The sequence below is a fragment of the Apis laboriosa genome, unplaced genomic scaffold (assembly GCF_014066325.1).
Source record: "Apis laboriosa isolate Shangri-la unplaced genomic scaffold, ASM1406632v1 scaffold69_cov144, whole genome shotgun sequence".
Classification (NCBI taxonomy): Eukaryota; Metazoa; Arthropoda; class Insecta; order Hymenoptera; family Apidae; genus Apis; species Apis laboriosa.
The window spans coordinates 3,769,344-3,792,631 of record NW_025224165.1 but is presented as its reverse complement, the minus strand read 5'-3'; the positions used below and the strand labels follow the sequence as shown (position 1 = coordinate 3,792,631).

The window sequence follows — 23,288 nt, the reverse complement described above, 5'->3', positions numbered from 1 at the left end:
TCATTTATAATTACACAAAATTTAATTTCAATTTCAACTACTATCAAATTTTATAACATCGAAATGATACTAAAATGATTCTCTGAAACTTTTCTAAGTATAATAAAAAATACATTAAATATTGTCTATTCTGTAATTCTGTAATATGTAATATCTATTCTGCTTGTTATCTATGGCCTGTGGCCGTACAATTTATAATAGTTCATAAAAGAATTTTTCTTTAAAAATTTTATAACATAATAATATTATAAAAATTTAAGTGAAAAATATTTATATTAAAATCATCAATTTAAACGAAATATTTGTTATATAATAATGGAATTAAAAAACATTGTACGTATTTTATTCTGTGTTTTTATACATATTTTTAATTTGAATTGCAACGATGTGATTGTAATGTATATAGATTAAAAAATATAAGGATATGTAAAATAAAAGTTTTAAAAATTTAAAAATAAAACTTAAAAATAAACATTATGAATAATATATATTTGAAATTATATTATCGTATTTGGTTATAAATAAAGTTTTTTAAGATTTTTATAAAAATATCTAATTAAATATTTTGACATAATATTTAATTAATATTTAGATATAAAAATTACATTACATATAAAATTGTTTATATATCTGATTTAAGCAGATGTGGACACACATGTTTAATTTTTTTTTTTAATTAATGACAAATTTTTAATACAAAAATGTCAGATGAAATAAAAATAACTTTAAAAGAAGCTCGTATAGCATTTAAAGAAAATAAATATTTAGATGTAATTAAAAAATGTAAAAAGATATTAAAAAAAGATCAATGTAATTATGGTGCACTTATGTTATTGGCGGCTGCAATGAAAGAAATAGATGAATATAAATCACAAGTACCATTAATTCTTCAAAAAGGTATACAAATTCAAGCAGATAATCCATTAGCTTGGCATGGTTTAATAACTTATTATGAAAAAAATTTGGATGATAATAATTGTTATAACAAATTAATATTGGCTTATTGCAAACTTTTACAGATTGAAAGGTATAAAAATATTCTATATATTTTATAAATTTATTCTAAAATTTATTATTAAATAATGTTTGAAATTAATTAATATAAAATTAAATAATATTTAAAATTATATTTATCTTTTAAATCTAATATTTCAAATGTATTATTTAATAATTTATTTTCAGTGACTCTAAGTTTACATTTATTTTAAATAAAATCTCAGAGCTTTCATTACAACTTAAAGATGTTGCAACTCTAAGTCAATGCATTGAGCATTTAAGTGAATTACAAAAAGAATTGGATGATAATAAAATTAAAATGATTGATAAAGTACTTGGAAGAATTTTATTAGATAATATTAATAAGTTAGATAAATATCAAGATTTATTAAAAAATGTTTTTAAATCTTCAATTATTGATCTTGATGCAATTGAACAACAACATTTTTATAGAAAATATTTGAAAATATTATATGACAAAGATGAATTAATTATTTTAATGAAAGAAGCTATAAATATGCATCAGCAATTTCCACAAGATATAATATCACTAGGTAAAATATTCAAAATAATATATTAAATTTTTTAATAACTAATGTATGAAAATAATATAAAATAAAATATATAAAATAATATAAAATAAAAAAATACTTTTTATTATCTTTTAAACATTTTTACATACATTATATTGAATTTATGTTGAATATTTTGAAGAATATTATTATTGTTATAGTTTTGTTTACAATTAATATATATTATAAACACAAAATAATTTTTTTTTTAATTTTTATAACTTTTATAATTATATAATTGTTGAATATTTTATTATTCTATATTTTTGAAATGTAAAATAATGAGATATTCAATAATTCAAAAATTCAGTTATATTCTATAATTGTTGCATTGTTTCTATTACAAAAATTACATATAAATACATAAAAATATATATATAAAAAATTATATGTATATATATCTTGATATATTCTATATTTAAAAAAGAGAGATATTATAAAGAGAAATGAAATAAAATGAAATTGAGAATTTGAAATCTCAGAAATATCAGACTAAATATCTATTAAAAATCATTTTTATAATGAATGTTATACAAAAATATGTTTAAAATATATATGAAAAATATTTGTTTTAGAACAAATGTAACAAAGAAAAAAAGAAAGAACCTAAAATTTATAAGATATTTAATAGACATTTTGTGATTTCTTTTGAGTTTTAAATTAATGATATATATGTAAGAATAATCTTATTATTTTTTTTTAATTTCAGAATATATATGTCGTATTTATTGTGAACAAAATATATTAGATAAAAATTTTTCTGATATTGATATTATACAATTTTATGAATGTCTTCTAAAATTAAATAAAGAGTCTGAAATTGCTGCAGTTACTAAAGCAATATATTTAAAAAAATCAAATGATTTGATTACGGCACGAGAAATATTAAAAGATATGCTTGTATTAAAACCACATTCAATACATGGTTGGATGGCACTAAGTGAAATAAGTATGAAACTTTATTGTTGGGAAGATGCAGAAATAGCTGCCAAACGAATATTAGAAATCAAGGAATATAAATTAAAAGATGAATTAAAATATAAAATGGAATTAATATTAGTTGAAGCAATGAGTAGATGTAATGATAAACATAAATGGGAAACTGCTTTGCAAATATATGAACAAGTAAGAATTTCTTCCATTTACAAAATTCATTTTTAATTGAATTCCTGATTTTCTGAATATATCAATTAATACCCAAATATAGAGTACAAATGGAATATTTGTAGTATTAAAATCATACTGAAATCATCTTTAAATTGAAATAATTTAGCAATTTATTGTGAAATAAATTTCATTTCTAAGAAAGGAAATAATAAAAAATCTCTTGGAAACAAAATATACAATTTTTTAAAATGAAAAAGTGACTTTCGGCCCTTTATAATAAATTTTTTAATATTTATTTATTATCCGTTTATATGCACTTATGTATTTATTTAATTTTTAATTAGCATTTAAAAACACATACTTCAATGCAGTTGGATCTTATTCATGCACGTCTCAATATATTATTAAATCAGCCAAATGCATATATTTTGTTGAATAATTTGGAATCAAAATATGAAACTAAATCACAAGCTAATATTCTTCGAGCGTTATATTTAAAACAAAACAAACAACTAGATGAAGCTGTGAATGTTCTTGATTCAGTCTTAGAAACTTCTGAAACATGGTTACTTTTGGGTATAATCTATTGGGAAATGGCAGAATATAATTACAGCTTGATGGCTTTTTTAAATGGAATAAAAGCTGATCGTTATAATTGGAAATGTCTAGTTTATTTAGGTCATTATTATCGCGAATATGGTAATGATATGGAACGTTCTAGAAAATGTTATCAAAGTGCATTACAAATTAATCCAAATTCTGAAGAAGCTGGTATTGGTCTAAGTACAGCATATAGACTTCTTAAAAATCAAGTAAGCACAATGAATTTCATCATAAAATATATTTATTAATATATTTTTATTAATATATATTTAATAATATTTATAATTGTTTATTAATATATTAATATATTAATATTTTATTATTTTTTAATCAATTATTATAATGACATGTTATTTATAAATATATTATAGGATGCAAATATCAAATTACTACAAGTATTAACTGTACAAGGTAGTGGTCCTAGATGGGCATGGTTACAATTAGGCTTACAATATCTAGATCAAGGAAATGCAGAACAAGCTATTAAAGCATTTCAACATGTTATTAGAGTTGATCCTAATGATAGGTAATCTTATAAATTACTAACTTTCGATATTCATAAATACTATTAAAATTAAAACTAAAAAATTCCAATATTATTAAAATATTTTGTATACAGAAACTTAAAATACAATTACATCAAATTTTAACGATAATATTATAATTCTGTATATTTGTTTTTAATATGTTGTAAAAATCTCTATAAATTTAAATTTTCTATAAATTATTTGTTATATACATATTTATGTTATTTTATATATTAGAATTATTTCGAATGTTTTTAAAATAAAAGGCGACATTTATGAATTTTTTTTTTATTTAGACTATCTTATAGATAATAAATAAAATTGAAGCATTGAAGCATATATATATTATATATATACATATATATATATTATATATATTAATATTGAAAATAAATTCTTTTACAACAATTTATATAAACTGATCATACAAATTATGTATCATTTATTATCTTTTGTGTTTCACAAATTATAATATATATATAAATAGATAATTATTAATTATTTAAAAAAAATACAGTAAAATTTATCAAAATAGTTTTATTAATTTTATCTTAAAGTTAAGTACTTCTAATTTTATTAATCTATCATTTATTTCAGTCATTGTTGGGAATCACTAGCGGACGCGTATTTTATACGAGGTGCTTATACATCAGCATTAAAATCTTATCAAAGAGTATTAGAATTGTGTCCAAAATCATTGTATCCAATGATACAATTAGCAAATATAAAATTGGTTAGTTATAAAAATTTTATTTATTGATTACTTTTAAAAATTTTTTATTTTTTATTTATTACATTTATTTAAAATATTACGAAATTTTTAACAACTATTTTAAAAAACATTATTTTATTATTTTATAGATTATTGGTCAATATAATGAAGCAAAGAATGATTTTGAACATATATTAATATATGAATCACGTTATATTCCTGCTTTAAAAGGATTAGCTGAAACTTGTTTAGCACTAGCAAAAGAATATACTGCTAAACAATTTTTAGGTCGTGCCAATGATTGTTTACAACAAGCAATGAATAGTTTGATAATAGCTATTAAAGAACGTAAGGATACATCTTGTATTTGGAAGTTACTTGGTGATATATGTTATAGAGTAGCAATATTACCCGAGAAATACAGTTATTTAAAAATATCATCCATTTTAATAAAATATGAAGATATAGAAAATATAGTATTGCTTAAAAAACAAGATATGTTCTCCTTATCTATAAGGTATATATGAAACATTAAGATTCTTTATATTATATTTTGGTTCTCTGAAGAACATTAACATTCTATGGATTATCTAATGTATGTAATGTTTGTTGCTTATGTATGTGAATTTAGGAATTTAGTATTGCAAGCCATTAGTAGTATGAGATTTTATATTTGTATACATATTAATATATTAATATTAAATTTTTATGTATTATATATGAATATTAATATTATTATATGAATATGAATTATGAATAATAATCAAATAACTGGCATGTAAATTAGATTTTCAGTTAGTTTTATTTTTCTTTGTGTATTCTTTTTTCTTTTCTTTTTATATATTTTATAATAATGTCTATAGATAATATAGATCAAATAATTTTTGTTTATTGCATGTATATCTATTATCTATCAATAGTGGAAATTCAACATAATATTATTTTTTTGAAATTACATATTTTTTTTTCTTTCTTTATAATTTGTTTTGGTGTAGGATTTATTCTACTATTATATTCTGGCATAATTTGTGTCGGCATTTTCATTCGGCATTATTGGTATTTTCGGTATTTTTTTCTTTAAATATATTTTATGTACTGTTTCTTTTTTTTTTATCTGCTTTTGAAATTATAAAAAGAAAGAAAAAAAAAATAAAATAAATAATTGAAATAACAAAGCATATACATTTCGTAACAAAAAGATAGTACACTATATGGACAAAATGTTTTTTTAATTTTTGAAATAATATATTGAATTGTTTTTAATATTTATATTATTTATTTAGAATGACTAATTATTTTAATATATTTAAATATGTTTATTATGAAAAAGAAAAATTTTATTATAGAGTATGTTTCGAAAAACCAAAAAATCGGTACGTCAAAAAGATAACACAAATTTCTTTAAAAAACTTAAGAATATATATAAGAAAATAATATTTCAATATTTTGTTCATCTTTTGTATAATTGCAATAAATGTTTAGCTATGGATTTAAATAAATTTTTAACAATATTTAAATCTAAAATATATATTTTAAATATAAATAAAATATATATTATATTTTTCAGATGTTATTGTTGTGCACTATCTCTTTCTCCACAATCAGCTTTATTATGGCATGACTTAGCTTTGTGCTACTTAATGCAACTACAATATGATCCATCAATCAATCATAAAAATCTTGCTAGTAAAAGTCTTGCTGCTGCAAAACATGCTGTTAAATTAAATCCTTCAATATGGATACATTGGAATCTCTTGGGAGTTATTTGTATGTCACCATATATAAAAAACTTTGCATTGGCACAACATGCTTATATCATGGCAATTGATATAGAAATAAATAATGCTATAGTATGGTGTAATTTGGGAACATTGTATCTATACACAGGTATTTAAAAATAATAATCTACATAACAACAAATATATTATGTTTTATAATAAAATCATAACATAAACTTTTCTTTAGGATGTAAAATCATTATGTTTTCCTTTTATATTATATAAAATAAATTGCAATTAAATGTTTAAATAATAATCTCTATAAATATATTTTCATGTAATTCAATGATATAATTGTATATATTTTTTGTAACAGAAAATTTATATAAAGCAAATGAAGCTTATTCTCGAGCTCAGCGTGCAGATCCAGCATATATAAATAGTTGGATAGGGCAGGCTTTAATTGCTGAAATGATGCATCGAAAAGAAGCAATGGATTTATTTAGACATGCAACACAATTAGGATATCATAGTCAAGCTGCCATAGGATATACTCATTGGGTACTTGATATGATTTTAAATTCTGATACCAAAAAGAACAGTTTAAATATATATGTTACAGAAAATGTGAATGCTGTATTTGCTGCTACTGATGTTATGACATGGTATATAGGTAAGTTTATATTATTTAGAATATTAGAATATTGATTAACAAAACAATCGTTTATAATTATTGGTAAATTCGATTATTTGAATAATATCATTAAACAATAAATAAAAGAGAAGAAATTTGTCAAATATCCTTGTATTATATTATTATTTTTATATTTTTATTTTATTTTTCTTTTAATTATTATTTCGTTATTATTTGTTTGTATTATTTATTAAAATTTAAAAATATAAATATTAGTTTTATGCATTCTGTTATAGTATATATATATTGTATTATATAAAATATATTGTATTATAGAATAAAATATATTGTATTATATATTGTATTATAGAAAATCATCCAAATGATTGTTATGCTCGAAATGCATATGGATTACTATTACAAAGACAGAAACTTTATAAATCAGCTGCAGAACAATTTGCAGTAGCTGTATGTAATAGTATTAATAACGAAAAAGATTTAGTCTGTGTAAATCTAGCACATGTATTAATAAAACTTAAAAAATATAACGAAGCTATAAAATTATGTCAAACAGTTCAAAATATCAATTATAATTCTCAATGTCATTTAGCATTGGCTTTATTCAAAGGTAATTATATTTTTATATTAATATGTATTTATTAATATATTAGTACATGAATGATAATGCCCTGTTAATTTCAAAATAGTATTTTTAATATCATATTTGAAGAAATTTTAAAAGATATAGGTTTAATAAAATTTATTTTATTTTTAGCTGCAAAATATGAAGAAGCATATACCACATACGAAACAACGCTGCAGTTTTTGGCGAATACAGAAATAGAGAAATCATATGCATTGTGCGCAATGGGCGCAATAGCATATAGCTTTCAAAAAGTAAATGATGCAAAAACTTTGCTTTTTCAATGCATACAAATACAACCGCCTGTTATAACTGGTCTTTTAGCAGCTGCATCATTAGGAATATTACATGGTGATATCAATTTAACTACATTGGTATTAAATGAATTGCAATTATATGAAAATCATCTTGAATATGATTATCATGTTGTGAATTTATCTGCATATTTTTATTTAATTGGAAATGATGTTAAAAAAGCTATTACTATTCTTTCTAAAGCAATTTTTACACATCCTAGTAAGTAATATAGTATTATTCCAAAATTAACAATTCGCTCAGGACTGATTAATTATTCATTACAAATCAAAAATATAATTTGATTTGTTTTTGTTCTCAAATAGGATTTTTTATTTGCAGGTAATGTAAAAAATTGGATTCGATTACTCAGGATATTATTGGAAACTAATATACATATGTTTAGTAAATGTGCTCAGAAAGTATTGTTTCTTAATAAATATATTACTTCTGAAAATCATGCACATGTTGCATGTGCTCTATCTTATAGTTATTTTATGCAAAATTTAATACCAGCCAGTATTATAGCCATGCAAAAACTTGTTTTCACTTATCCTGGTAATATTGAAAGCTGGGCTATGTTTATTGCAGTATTTTTATCAAGGTTTGTAAATGAATTTCGATTTTTGAATTTTTTTTATTTAATTTTTTAATTAATTTTTTTATTACTAAAATATCTAAAATTTCGATAAAATATCATAAAATATCAATTAAATATCAACTTCTATAAATATATATTTTATTTCACATTATTATTATACATAAGCGACGACATAATTTTTAAGAGTTGTTAGCACTAGCTACCCTAAGCTTATTCAGTTATTATTTAAAAACAATTTATGATTATGTATAAATATGCAATAATGGCTGACAATTTAAAATCATGTAGTTGTTGAATATCGAAATTTTGATGTTTAGAAATAAAAGATTTTAAGTGACAAGCGACAAGCAATTCACGTTTTCATTGTCTTGAAAAATAGGAATATTGTTCTTAAAAGATTTAATAATAGAGTGGGGAAAGTGAGAATATCTTTTCTGGAAGAAGATTGTGAAAAACGTGACATTTATTCACTCATTTGTACACTTCCATATATTCTTTTTCTTTTCGTTTATGAAATATATATGCTACGTATATTTATATTCATATATGTTTCAGAAATTTTAAAATTGTTTACAGGTCTGCAATTAAAAGTCATAAGATTGATATTAAATGGCTCACAATGCTCATAACTAGCATACAAAAAAACTATGAATCTACGAACTTGATGGCTAAATGGTTAAACGACAGCAAAAAAAAATTAAAAGAAATCTCCGTTAAATAAAATAAATTTTTTTCTATTTATAAATTTTAAAATAAATATAATATAAAATGTAAATAACTTGATACATAAAAAGAATTTTATATATTACGTTTATTATATTATGTTTTAAGATTGATTGAAATAAAGATATATTTTCTTATTAAAAATTTAAAAGATATTTAGATATAATACTTTACATATATCTATATTATCGATTATTTTATTATGTTTTCATGTTCTTAAATAAGTTTTTTTATCTCATTCGCAATTCAATTTATTTTTTAATTTAATTTATGAGTTTAAAAAAAATATAAAGTTAGTAAAATAAATAAGTTAAATTACCATAACAATATATCTTTGTATTACATATAAATAATTTGATATCTCATATAATTAATATTTTTTATAATTCAGTTATTAAAAACTCAACAAGACCAAATTTATTTTGGTATATTTATTTCTTTAAAAAGGATTTTTACAATTTGATATTTTTTATAATATTTGTTTCGAACAAATTGAAATTTATTGAATTTACATATTTAAGTATATATTTATTATGATATGTATATATTTATTTTATTTCACATGAAACCGTTTTAAAAGCTTAGTTATTTCTTCTAAATTTTTCTCAGCGTGTTGAGCAATTTTTCCTTCTGGCAGAATTTTTGGTTCATATTTTAATAATTGATAGCCATCAATTAAATATTTTTTTGATTCCTGCTATAAAAAGAAAGAAAAATTTATTCATTTAAGCATCTTATCTTGAATTCAAATATAAATGACAATATTTATATATAAATTAAATTTTTCTTTTTTATAAATGCATTAATAATTTTTTTATACTTTTATATATATTTATATAGTTCTACATATTCTATATATAGTTCTATAAATAATATAAAATGAATATTTCTTAATTATTCAAGGAATATTTTATAGATATTATAATCATTAAACTATGAATTTTTATGAAAATACATATTTTTGATATTATGTTTTGCATATTTTACATAAGCAATATAAATATAATATTTATAATTTGTTCGACTAAATATCCAAAAACTATAGAAAAAAACCACAAAAACCTGTTTGATTAATTCAGATAAATTTGAAAAAATCGATTAAATAGAAAATTAATGAAAAATAAAAATTAAAAATTAAGAATTTATCTCAATCAGGAGGTACCTCGATCAAGGATTTTTTAAATCAATTTAAAGTCTATAATATATTATTAATAAAATTATATTATAAATAATATTTTTCCAGAAATAAAAAAGTTTATTTCGTAATTTAAATCACGATTAAATAAATAAATAATTAATATTTAGACACATTTAATTTCATAAAAAAACGCAGTTGAATAATTGGAATATCAACCGGAATTAATCTACTAATTTGATCATTTTATATTTTTTGAATAAATATTAAGATAAATCTAATTATAATATAAAGAATTCAAATATTTCCGTATATAATAATATAAAATAATAATAATTAAAAATTTTTTTTTATTCTATATATTTAAATATATGTATTCATGTATTCACCAGTAATGATATCATAGTTTCCTCGTTTTTATATCTTCTACTTAATTCTGCAAGAGCTGCATGTAACTCAAAAAGAATTAAACCTCGAATTCGATTTTCAGCTGAAACAAAAGATACAAATTATTTATCAATATTAATGATATTTTACATATCTGTGTATATTTATCAAATATATGTACAATATTTGTGAATTGATGATTCGTAGTGCAAAAAATATGAAACAAGAATAAAACTTTCTTTGCAATTTTTGTTTTGTATTAATATTTATTAAAAAATTATAATTGAATATTATTTGCTACTACAATATATGATTTATTAATAACATTAATAGATATATGATATGTATTAAATATAAATATATTTAATACATGATGATATATGAATATGTATTAAATATAAATATTTATAATCTATTTTTACAATTAATGAATCCTTATACCTCTATTTACCGATAGCCAAGCATGTTGTAAGATCGGTAAGACGATTGATTACGAGCACGTCCAACTTCGTTCAGTCGTCGTAGAGATCGGAATAGGAACGAATAGGGTTTTCGAGAATTCTTCACCTAACATAGTATATTAGGTCAAGTATATTTATATACAAGATGATCCAGATAAAAACTGACAAACTTTGCCGATATAATTATTTTAAAATAATATTATATATATATGGCTTATATATATGGGTTTATTATTTAGTTATCTTCATTTCTGAGATATAATAAAATGAAGAAATGATAAAATTCGCAAAATTCACACACAAATAATCACATGCATTTCAACTATTAATTTTTAATGATAATCGAAAGATGAAATAAAAAATAAATATTAAAAATTTGATATAGCAAATATAATTATTCAATATGATCATATAATGAATCTTTAATATTTTTTCATAAATCATAATTCATTTATATTTATTGTATTCTATAAATGATTATATTGAAATATATTGATATATATATTGATATATATTGAAATAAAAGCATTGAGAATTTTTATTATTAAATTTCGTATATAAATAATTATAAATAAAAATAATTATAATGATCCAAAATTCAAAGATCAATTTGTGATCCAAAGTTTGAGGATTCATTCTCACCTTAAAGAGATATCAATGATTAATTCTTAATTCAATAAATTCATTAATTCAACGAACACAAAAAAAAAACAAAATTAATTTTATTATATAATTAGTAGTTCAAACTTTATGAGTATAGCTCAACTTTCACATTAAGTTACAATGACGAGTTAGAGAAAGTATCAAAGTAAAAAAGTAACACGAACCAAATAAAGGAAAAATCTATAGGCTGGTCCAAACAATTATACAAAATTTCATCAAAATCGGCGTGTATCAGTCACCGATATCATTTTCCTTGTAAAAATGGAATCACATTCGAGAGAGTACACAAATAGTTTTCTTGTTACTTCGTCACAATGTAGTAGTGACCTTAAGTGTCCAGTTAAAAATAGGATTAATTTAATTTTATATTTATTAGTTATTATATTCTGAAAAAAGTATATCACATCTCATATACCTGGAACGAGTAATTTAAGCAAAGAATCCAATTTTTTGCATAATTTTATTTTCTCAATCAGAAGATCTTCCTCGATTACCGCCAATCCTCCAGTTTGTTGTCCAATCAATTGAGCCAAGGCGATCGTTACGTCGATGTTATAATAATGATTTGGGTGAAGATTATTTTTATATCGGTCTAGAAATTCTTTACATATAACAATATCGTTTTTCTTCATATTTGATAGACGTATACCAATGTCTTCCAATATTTTTTCAATTTCTGTACAAGAAACGACTGATTCACAAATTTTGCATATATAATCTTGTTCCTGTTCAAGGAAAGTTTTTGGCAATACGTATCCTGAACAATTTCTGAAAATAAATAAAACGAAATTATTTCATTTATTATATTAGATTAGACGTGAAATGAAAATAATTTATTCTTCAATTCTTATGGAAATTCTATTAAATGTTTAATAGAAAATTCAAAATTTATATGAAAAATTTGACAAATTTTTATTATTTTCATCAATTTCTTACTCTATATGCGTATATTTTACTAGATGGAATTTTTTTAAAAATATTCTTAATTTTAATAATAATTTATATGAAATTAACATTAACTTACATATTATTGCATTTTAAAGCATTAAACATAGTTTGAAATTCTGTAGGATCTTGACATCGATTACAAATACATTCAAAAAATTTTGTTTTAAAAAGATGATGTCTTCTATTTGCAGTACCCCATAATGGATCAGTATAACATATAGAGATATGATCTCCTAAAACATATTTTTTACAATTATAAAATTATATCTATTTGTAAACAATTAAAAATAAATAATTCGTAATAATTAATGATGAATTGATCTTTGAATAATTTATAAAAAGAAAAAAGGGATCTTATAACTTTTATAAACAATCATTTACCAATCATCGATTTTTTCTTTGTAAATTTTCTTTTTTTTTTTTTATTTCATTAAATAAATATAACGTATGTATAATAGGCTTTATTTCAATCTATAATTACACGAATCTATTTATGTTGTATGCTTATAACACGAAAATATTAATTATTAGTTATTATTATAAAAGAACATATAATTAAATAAATTATCTGAATTTTATATGAACATAATTACCTTTCGTAATAGGTAGTGCAGCACGAATAATCAATCCTCCCATATCAGTGAAACTTTTTGAGCAATTGGCTCTACAATTATGCTCAAGTAATGATGCCATTTCATAAACCGCTACATATGGTGAATCGGTTAATGGAACTTCGTGACCATTAACCTGTAATTTAATCTATTTATGTATTATTTATGTATTTTTAAAAAACAATGATTGACTATTCAGAACTACTAATCTTCCAGCCTCCAAACATAGAATAAAATATAGAGTTCATAAACATAAAAATAAAAATAAAATTTTATATACTATTGGAATATATCAATTCAATTTTTCAGATTATCAAGAAAATACGTGGCCAAAAATTTTGATATTCTATTATAAATTTACAATACTAAATTTTTACCTGGAAGATGCCAATGATTGTTACAATTTCTTCTTCCGATATGTCATCTGCTTTAAAAAATCTCTTGATAAAATGAGCAATATTTAATGACTCCTTAGAATTATTTATTTCATTGCAGTGACTTTCAAGGGATATTAACTTTTTATAAGATTCTGGATTAGTATCCTTCAATGACAAAACTCTTATAATATTTATGCATTGATAACTCGGATGGGGATAGCCAAATTCGGTTATTGAAATCTGCGATATTGCATATATTCTTCTCAATGAATTTTAAAAATTTGCAATCTTGAGAATAATAATTACCTTAGAATCTCTGCGAGAAGAAGAAAATTTACATTCCAATCCATGTTCATTACAATTTTGACAAAGAGGCCAGCCACATTTTTCGCAAGGTGTTGCAATCTCTTGATTTAAAACCGTATAACATTGAAGGCACACTGGGACACTGTTGTACATAAGACCTGTTATCAGGGGTTGATCATCCCGTAGAATAATTTCTCCAACTTTGATATTTCTTGTAGCTACGTAATGACGACCCAATGAAGGATTTTCTGCTAACTTTAAAATAATAAATGTATATATAATTAATTAATCATAAATTTTCGAACTATTAATATATTACAATATAATTTACGAAAAATAAAATAATTGGAATATTTCATGAAAAACTATAGCAAAGTATTACTCTTTAATAAATAACTGTTTAATAAATAAATTAAATTTTAAATTTCTATTAAAAAATATAATAGTACGTAATAATAGTACAAAAATAAAAACAAATAAAATTACAATGAAGACTCATTTTTGAATAAATGGCATTATATGACTTGCAATAAAAAATATTTGAGATTTGATAATTCAATTTAAATAAAGTAAAAAAATTATAATAGGATTAATATATGATAATAAGGGTTGAAAGAATTATTTAGTAAATATCATAGATCAAAAAAATGTTTTAAAAGTTGGACAGTGTTATTAAAATAGTTATCGAGCTCTATAATTAGTCATGATATTATTTTGTTATATTTTAAAATAATAATAATGAGAAATTGATTAAATAAAGATTAATAGAAAAATATTAATAAAATATTTCTAACCTTAAAGGATTTACAAATTTTTGAATGTTTCTTCCAATCTTCTTTTTGATGTTTCTTGCTGCAGTAATAAACATTTTCACAGGCACTGCACTTATGAATTGAATGTCCTCCACAAATCACACAAGTTTGAGATTCCATTGCTTTTAACAATTTTGTTTTGTAGAAAGATATGCATACATTAAATTAATTACATATATAACATATAATTATGACGAGATAATCTATTATATATTATATTATATATTTAAAAACTAAAAAAATTGTAGTAAAATTTAAACAAATAATTTATTCAATTACTAATTAAATAACAATTAAATAATAATTTAATTATACAAAATTGAGCAACATTTTTGAATGAATTAATAAATTTATTTAGTACATATAATATATCATCATGTCTTTATATACATGTATCATCTAATAATATAATTTACAACAAATAATACATCTTTTTTAATTATTCCAATTCCAAGAAATTCTAAATTCTAATAAATAAATTTTTTTTATTTAATCTAAGATCTTTAGAAGAACTTTCAATATAATATAAAAATTCGATAAAAATATTTTTGATTTATAAGAATTATGAAAAGATTTTAAAAAACTTTTAAATTGTATTACAAATGTAATAATATTACTTATTTCTATAAAACAAAATTCTATAAATCAAAATCGTCTACTTAAACTAAATAAATCCAAAAATAATTTATAAAGTTCAATGTTTTGTAACACATTGAATAAAAACTACTTCGTAAAGGAATAACTGTCCGCCTTTACAGTGAAATATATTCTAACTACTAAACGTACCTAACAATTTGCTTCAGAGCAAGTTGAATTCCAGAGTAGAATCTATTTATAGAAGAATAAAAGTACTTGTGCATATATCTACACAAGCAATTATATGTTTAAATAGAATGTACACAATGTCTTACATGATTTAATGTTAATCCATAACTATTATAATTTTTCATATAAGAAACAAATTTTGAATAATAATTTACGTGGATTAATATCAAGATTAAATTCGTGAATCTTAGAGGAATCTAAGATGAGAGATTGTACAATAAGATATAGAAATGATAAAAAACGCTTTAATAAAAAATAAATAATATTTTTTATTAATATTTTTATAATAATTGTAAAGAAAATATTAAAGATATTATATAAGGATAAATTAATGCGATAAATCAATATTGTTAGTTCAATTCTTTCTATTTTATTTACACAATGTTTAGAATCACTTGGAATTAATATCATGAAAAGATTAGAGCCATTTGGACGTTTCAAAAAATTCAATTCCTTCGGCTTTTAATCGATTCAATATAGGTCGATAAATATCCGGAGTAAATGGAAGGATCACACCTCGTTTTTGAATTTCACCTATTAACACGAAATAAAAAATAAACAAATACAATTTGTCAAGTTTAAAAATTCCAATTAAAAAAGAAAAAAGAATAATACCGTCAAGGATCATTTTAACTGCGATTGCTGTCGGATATCCGACTGTTCGTGCCATAGCAGAGTAACCTTGTTTATCGCCGTATAATACTAAATTAATTTCTCTGTTTTCTCTCTTATTGTCGGGCCAGAGTATACCCACGTCATGCCTTAAAATTACCAGATCCCGTTCGTTTTGATCGTAGCATAACTTCTTCGATAAGTAATGGGTTAATGTATCGAGCGGAGTGTTTAACTTTAATACTAAATCTTCTTGAAGAAGGCCTAAATCTTCGATTGCTTTCACGCCTTCTTCCGAATTTAACACTTCTGCTAATTTTCTCTTTAAATTTTCGTAAAAAATATTGTCATTTGCTAAACCAAGTAGGTTGCAAATTAATACTCTCTGAAATAATAAACCGATAAATTTAGACGATATGTGAACCGCGTTTATACATGGATGTTAATATTAATATTCGTAGAACATCTTCCTTATATCGATTCTAAAGCAAAGACAAGTTAATATACAAAAATATCAAGACTTATGTATCAAATTACAAATAATTAAATTTTTACATTGAAGTAAGACAAAGATAAACTTAAATCGTTAATAAATAAGCCTTTTATAGATAAATAATCAAAATTTTTGCAAATATAGTAAATTTTGTATTTGTTGTAATCTCTCAAATCGACTTTTTCCATGATTATAGTGACACTTTGTATACGTATGTATACATACCCATGTAATATCTGGACCATTTGGATGTAAACTTGGATGTGGATTAGAATCGGTTAACCGAAGATATTGTAAAGTTCGTATAGTATTAGAGAAACCTTTGAATCTTAATGTGCCTCGTAGAATCGTGTGGACATTATTAAGTCCGTATAAATCTTTATAAATCGTACTATCTCGATTTGGAAAACCTTCCAGCGCAAAACCGGGTAAAAAATCTAAATCTTGAACCGCAGACATAAGACTTCCTCCTGATTCTATTTCTACAATCTTTACAATGGAAACAAAATTTCAAGATTTCTCATTGGGGGAAATATGGTGATGAAGATTATCAGATAATCAGATAAATGTTTATAATATTCTAAAATGATGAGCCATTTTTGTTTGGAGATATTTTAATTGTAAATTGTATTTTTGCTTACTTGTCTATTGGAATAATATTTGGCCGATGCCAAAGTATTGAGCAACACCCCTCGTGGTGACCAATTAAATTTATATCGCAGGGGATTGGATGAACATTCTGGTGCGGGTAAACCGCCACACCAGGAAATAAAAGACTCGATTTTCCCACCAGCTTGTTTAACATTGTCGAAACATTCTAAAGCTAGCAAGTGATCGATACCAGGATCTAAGCCTATTTCATTAAGTATAGTTACTTCTGCTGCTACAGCCCTAATAATTAATATTTTAATATATTTAATCGTTATCATTTATTTATATTCATGTTGTATTCATAAATGATATCTTTAAATATATAATATATTGTATAGAGAAAAGAATAGTAAAACGAATCTCCAATTTTATATTTTTTCCAAATATTTTAAATTATTCTAATTTTTTGCATAATTATGATTTTCTTAATAGTAATACTCAGTTAACTGTCGCAGAATAAGCACTAGAACTTGTCATTTATTCGAGAAGATAGTTATTCTGAAAATTATTGACAGTCTCTTCTTTTTCGAAGTAAAAGTCTTGTAATGCGTATCTTAATCAATATACAATATATTACAGGCATCGATTCAATGGATTTAAATAAATTTAAATAAATAGCTAAACAATACTAGAAATGATACAGATGATGTTTTAGTTTAGTTTCGAATGAGCTATTAACTTAAACCGCCTGGATCAATGCTTTTTATGTATATGTCTCAAAAAGTAGAATTCCAATTCTAGAAATTGGTAGAAATAAATAATTAAATGAACAAAAAATTTTTTAATTCGTTCAATTAACCAAGCACTATCTAGTAAATAATATCATTTGGAATTATTACAGATGCTTTTACTATAAATATATGAAAGGATCAATTTATCAGAAGATCAGAATACCTTTTCCTCATTTTTGTTAATATCTATTAAAATTATTACTTACTCTTCATGTAAAGATTTAACATCTTCATTCATGTAACTTGCTGTTACTAAATGAGTTTTAGCATGTATGCATGCATTTGCAACGACGTGGTGTAAAGAGTAAGGCAATAGGGAAACCACTACATCCGCCGATTTAACAATGTCGTTTAATGTATCGGGACGTTCAACAACGTTCAATAAAACTGGTTCCACGCCAGGAAAATTATTTGCTAAAATGTCTGCCTCCTCTTTCAATTGAGACGCAACAATTAAACGTATGTTGTTATCTCTGTGTAAATATTCGACCAACGGGCCGGAAACATGTCCAGCACCAAGGACAACAACCTATTCATAAAATAATATATTTTAATGTATTACAATTAATTATTAATTGTAATTAATATCTATAATATATCTAATATCTAAAATATTTTATTTTTAAATAAAAAATTTAATTCGATATGAAATATCTAATATATACATATGTGCATTGATTTTTAAAGAAATTAAAGAATCCAATTTGAAAATGTTATTTCTTATAAAACTTACTATATGGAATAGCAATTCTTAAATTGAAAACTCCTAGAAGCCTTCAGAATTAATTAATTGATGCGAGTAATTTTTCAAATTAAAATTCTTTTTTTTATTTAATAATATTATGAAAAAAATATAAAAGAAATATTGTTCAATTAATCTTTCATTACAACCAGCCAATAATATATTTTATGTAAATTCAATTTTTAAAAAACTTGATGATTAGGACTCCAATTATAAAAATTACTTTTATATTATTTTATACTTGTCGCAAAAATTTATTTTGTGAAAGTGAAGAAAAAAAAAATAAGATTTTATTTTTATATACCTTTTTACTTTGTGCTTTATCATCTGCTTTATGTTTACAGCGATGATTCAACAATCTTAATTCTTGAATATATTCAAAATTAGGTGTTAACCGCCCATTAGATGCGATTATTGCACCATGTACAGCTGGATTGAAATTATGTTCCTCCAACGGTGCCTTTGCATCCGATTGAATAATATCTAACGCATAAGGATACAAAAGATTTCCAAAGAAATCTGTAGATTCTTTTGGTAATTGAGTTGGCATATTGTCGATTGAACAGACTAACACCCCGGGTCCTTTAAAAGATTTCGTATCCTTGTTACGATCAGCATCGTATAAACAAAATGGTGTGTCAATAGTTGTGCATTCGTTCATGAATCTAGGAAAATTTTAGAAATGAACACTTACATTTATTTAAGTTAAAATCTTTTAAGCATCTTTGATGAAGATTTTTATTGACATCGTTTTTATTGACATTTCAAACGATGAAACTTATATTACTACTATACATTTATTCATATCGCAAAAAAAAAAGTTTTAATTTAATATTGATCTTGATCTTACTCACTCGATACTGCCTCCAGGATCTGCAGATATATCACAGATAGCTAACATTCTGTGAGGTAAAGAGGGTGCACCAACGCTTGATGGTAGCCAAGGTGTATAAGCTGGTCTTAACAAGTATTTCGCATCTGGTATCGTTACTAATTTAGGCGAATCGACTGCCCAATAAATACCATTAATTATCACTGATGCATATGGTGCAATCGTTTTGCTGAAAGTCGAAATATATCTCTCAGGATGCTTGTCACATTCTTCAGAATCAAATCCACCTCCATCTTTCCTTTCTAGATGATGTCTTCGTCTTACCTCACATCCATATATCTTTGTCGTATCTGAAACAATAGAAGAGATAATAATAATTATTTTTAATGTTTTAAATGAATCATACATATAAAAAAATATCCATAAAATAGTTGCAAGATTAATATATTTTCAGGGGATCAGAAATAAACTTGCAATACTTACCACCATGTTCAGCAACCTTTTTCAGCATTTCAGGTGGTACATATTCGTGTGGAAGCTCTTGAAAAACTTCTTGTCCTCCTTGACTCACATTACCACTACCGGTGAAAATGAAAGTCAATGGTCCAATTGATTTTGGCATGGCACCTAATGCTATTTCGTATCCTGCATCTCGTATAGCTTGTCGTGCCATAGATGAATCTCTATAATTGTGCGCTGGTCCAATATGCTGTAAACAATAATAATCGTTATTTAGATATGTATAAATTTATATAAAATTTAATAATAATAATTTAAAAATATATTCCTTTATTTTATATAAATAAATATAATAAATTATATAATAAATTACAACTATTATGCTTTATTTTTATAAAATATATTGATATTTTTGATAATATTGATTTTTTTGTTATGTCAAATTATAATATATTATATAGTATATTATAATAAATTTTTATTCCATATTATTTTTCTCTTTTTTTTTATTATTTATCTCTCTTTATCTATATTTATGTTTTATTTATGATATTCTAAAGATGATGCTGATTTCACAATTTTTATCCTATCTCTATTCTTCCTCCACAATTTACTCTCCTTATCTATACTGAAGCTACAAAATTTGTGCGCTTGAAAAACGATTCCAATATCTGACATTATATATATAATTTTTAAAACAAAAAATATATAAAATATATATATAATAAAAATATATATAAAATATATTAAGATATATAAAAATAATATATATGTATATATGTGTATGTGTATGTAATAAGTATTAATATAATTCTTATCATGATAAAAAATATAATTAATTATATAATTATATAATTAATTAATTTATACAGGATATTCCAGATAAAAACTATCAAAATTTATAATAATAAATTTAAGAGCAAAGAATATTATTATGACATATATGAGTCTATTCATCTTCGTTCTAGAGATATGAAAAATGAAGTAATACAAATCATAAATAATCAAATGCATTCAAGCTTTTTAGGAAATATTAATTTAAGGAAATATTTTTAATTTATTTCTTATAATCTAATAATCGATTACTTAAAATGATATTTTAGATTAATTTACATAACATGAATAATAATTATGGTATGAGCAAGAAGATGGCACAGGTTCATCTCTTTCTATGTATGTATGCATTGACTAGAAAAAATTTCATTTAGAATTGTTATATTTCTTTTATTAATTATTATGTAAATATAAATATAAATCATTATCAGTATAAAGCAATATAAAATTTTAAATAAATTTCAAATAAAATCATTAAAAGCTGAAATATATTTAATTATATCATTTTATCTTTCATATTTCGACAACAAAGACGAACTGGTGTAAAATGTAATATTTTTTTTCAGAATATAAATTTGTTAACAAACTATGTTAGAAATTGAACATTAAAACATGTCAGAAATCAAGACTTCTTTCTTTTTTAAAGTTGCATAGAAAAGGCACAGGAGCGATTCGATATATATAGTTCTTTCATCAAAAATCTTTTTCCCATTTCACGATCAAATCTTCTAAAAAGATTAAATCAGTATTTCTTAATTTAACCGTTTCGTTATATTATTTATTTTGACAATGTAAATTTTGCCATTTTCAATTTTAACTCAATTATTTTTCATAAAAATCTCTGTAAGAGCTATGTCTATAATTCACAGCTGTAAAGATCCAAAATGGTCATTTAGGATCTTTCTATAATAATTAAATTTGATTTCATTCAGGACATCATAACTTTATTAAAACCAAATTCCTATCATAAATCATTCGATGGCAAAATAAGACTAATTTCTTTTGATGTCTAAAAAAAATTCAACGATTTTTTCTAAATTTCCTGTTACTAACATCGGAATATTGGAATACTCTATTTTAAAATCAATTTTAAAACTATAAAATATAATAAAAATTAATTATTTATATTTTCACTATATAATATATCAAATATAAAGAGAAGAGATAATTTGAAAAAGACAATCAATCAAAAATATTTAAAAAATTCACTTTATTCTTAACTTAACTTAATTAACTTTTCAATTTAAATTAATCTTACCATGAATGGTGTATGATGTCCTAATGCAAGTAATCTTAATCCAAGTCCATGTAATATATTTACCATGCCTGCTACACCAGCATATTTTCCAAACGCAACCACTCTTTGTCCGTTAATATCTGTTAATTTCTCATAATCTACCAAACGTATATTCTTTTCAAGTATAGCATCTAGAAGTGGCATATTACTTTCTTGTGCCTTGATGGTATGAGAAAAAAAACAATAAGTTTTATTGGATATAAGTTGATCCACAGGAACTTGTTTCACTCCGAAAATAACAGAAGCAGAACTAATATCCTCTTGCAATATAGCACCTGCAGCTTGATAGGAATGCGCAGGATAAGCTCTTCTATTACTAGGTTGTACAATTACTTTTACTCCTGCTCTAATTAATCGACGAACATTCGCAGGTGCTAAAGGAGCTCTTCTTTCCCATACTGATTGATCTTCTCTTCTAATTGCTATTATTTTACCTTTCAAGTTCTATGAAAAATATTTTTAATTAAAATATTTTATAACATTAATTTTTGTCTTTTTATTATTTATTAATTATAAAATATTATGTACAATATTTATTTATTTTTGTATTATATAATATATTTCTCTTACATTAATACCACGAACTGAAGACATATTATTTTTTCTCAATAAATTCACATTAAATTCGCAATTGCGTAATTAAAGAATCTTCAATGTTTCTCTATATAATCATATAAAGAATATAAAAAAATTATGAAAACAATATTTAATATTCACTAAATTCATTAAAACCACGATAATAAGACAACAATTATACAAAATGTAATATGGTTACTTCTATTTTAAATTAAAGTTACTGTATTACTATGTGATAATAGTTGGGTCAGTGAGGGCAATACTGCAAAAACTCAGAATTATAATATCACTGATAAGCTCAAAGTCACAACTTTATCAAATGATTTAAATTTCTTCAATCATGTGATTTCTATCATTTTTCATTATATAGATTTGAACTTCATATATTAGGCATAGCTTAGTTTTT

At 22.7% G+C, this 23,288-nt stretch overlaps 3 protein-coding genes across 9 annotated transcripts; 1 reads left to right on the top strand and 2 right to left on the bottom strand.

Annotated features, from left to right (window-relative positions):
- The first annotated feature begins 620 nt into the window (after positions 1-620).
- LOC122719031 (tetratricopeptide repeat protein 37) lies at positions 621-9,189 on the top strand. 2 transcript variants are annotated; one of them, XM_043944540.1, is made up of 13 exons: positions 621-1,027; positions 1,183-1,550; positions 2,278-2,693; positions 3,020-3,487; positions 3,650-3,804; positions 4,403-4,538; positions 4,667-5,034; positions 6,085-6,404; positions 6,612-6,908; positions 7,240-7,497; positions 7,645-8,028; positions 8,149-8,410; positions 8,984-9,189. In XM_043944540.1, exons 1-13 carry the CDS (start codon positions 702-704, stop codon positions 9,126-9,128), a joined length of 3,903 nt encoding a protein of 1,300 aa, XP_043800475.1. In that variant the 5' UTR covers positions 621-701; the 3' UTR covers positions 9,129-9,189. The 2 variants fall into 2 exon arrangements, with proteins under 2 accessions (XP_043800475.1, XP_043800476.1); XM_043944541.1 differs by having other exon boundaries at positions 777-897.
- Positions 9,190-9,591: 402 nt separating this feature from the next.
- On the bottom strand, positions 9,592-15,816 carry LOC122719093 (SET domain-containing protein SmydA-8-like). Of its 6 annotated transcripts, none has more exons than XR_006347495.1 (11): positions 15,490-15,805; positions 14,813-14,952; positions 14,019-14,273; positions 13,713-13,952; positions 13,318-13,471; positions 12,801-12,957; positions 12,192-12,544; positions 11,941-12,103; positions 11,094-11,219; positions 10,655-10,755; positions 9,794-9,827 (listed from the first exon to the last, which is right to left on the bottom strand). XR_006347495.1 is itself a non-coding variant. In XM_043944647.1 (9 exons), the coding sequence occupies exons 2-9, from the start codon at positions 14,948-14,950 to the stop codon at positions 9,684-9,686; spliced, it is 1,539 nt and encodes a 512-aa protein (XP_043800582.1). In that variant the 5' UTR covers positions 14,951-14,952; positions 15,490-15,810; the 3' UTR covers positions 9,592-9,683. The 6 variants fall into 6 exon arrangements, 3 of the variants coding, with proteins under 3 accessions (XP_043800582.1, XP_043800581.1, XP_043800584.1); XR_006347496.1 differs by having other exon boundaries at positions 9,809-9,824; XR_006347497.1 differs by lacking the exon at positions 11,094-11,219 and having other exon boundaries at positions 9,796-9,827; positions 15,490-15,804.
- Positions 15,817-15,914: 98 nt separating this feature from the next.
- Positions 15,915-23,108, bottom strand: LOC122719092 (alpha-aminoadipic semialdehyde synthase, mitochondrial). The gene is made up of 10 exons (XM_043944645.1): positions 22,877-23,108; positions 22,268-22,750; positions 20,200-20,425; positions 19,739-20,066; positions 19,189-19,549; positions 18,349-18,671; positions 17,402-17,651; positions 16,986-17,249; positions 16,271-16,652; positions 15,915-16,189 (listed from the first exon to the last, which is right to left on the bottom strand). Exons 1-10 carry the CDS (start codon positions 22,898-22,900, stop codon positions 16,074-16,076), a joined length of 2,757 nt encoding a protein of 918 aa, XP_043800580.1. The 5' UTR covers positions 22,901-23,108; the 3' UTR covers positions 15,915-16,073.
- Between the last annotated feature and the right edge of the window lie 180 nt (positions 23,109-23,288).

Bases quoted from the DNA above. Each gene is read 5' to 3' on its own strand.
- LOC122719092 (XM_043944645.1), bottom strand. From the start codon at position 22,900: ATGTCTTCAGTTCGTGGTATTAAT. The intron at 20,426-22,267 runs GTAAGATTAATT...TATTGTTTACAG, and splicing joins GACATCATACACCATTCATG to CATATTGGACCAGCGCACAA. The intron at 16,190-16,270 runs GTATTATTCTTT...TCGTGTTAATAG, and splicing joins AGTTAAAATGATCCTTGACG to GTGAAATTCAAAAACGAGGT.
- LOC122719031 (XM_043944540.1), top strand. From the start codon at position 702: ATGTCAGATGAAATAAAAATAACTTTAAAAGAAGCTCGTATAGCATTT. The intron at 4,539-4,666 runs GTTAGTTATAAA...ATTATTTTATAG, and splicing joins AATTAGCAAATATAAAATTG to ATTATTGGTCAATATAATGA. The intron at 8,029-8,148 runs GTAAGTAATATA...TTTTATTTGCAG, and splicing joins AGCAATTTTTACACATCCTA to GTAATGTAAAAAATTGGATT.
- LOC122719093 (XM_043944646.1), bottom strand. From the start codon at position 14,950: ATGGAATCTCAAACTTGTGTGATTTGTGGAGGACATTCAATTCATAAG. The intron at 14,274-14,812 runs GTTAGAAATATT...ATTATTTTAAAG, and splicing joins AAATTTGTAAATCCTTTAAG to TTAGCAGAAAATCCTTCATT. The intron at 13,472-13,712 runs GTAAAAATTTAG...ATTAAATTACAG, and splicing joins CAATCATTGGCATCTTCCAG to GTTAATGGTCACGAAGTTCC.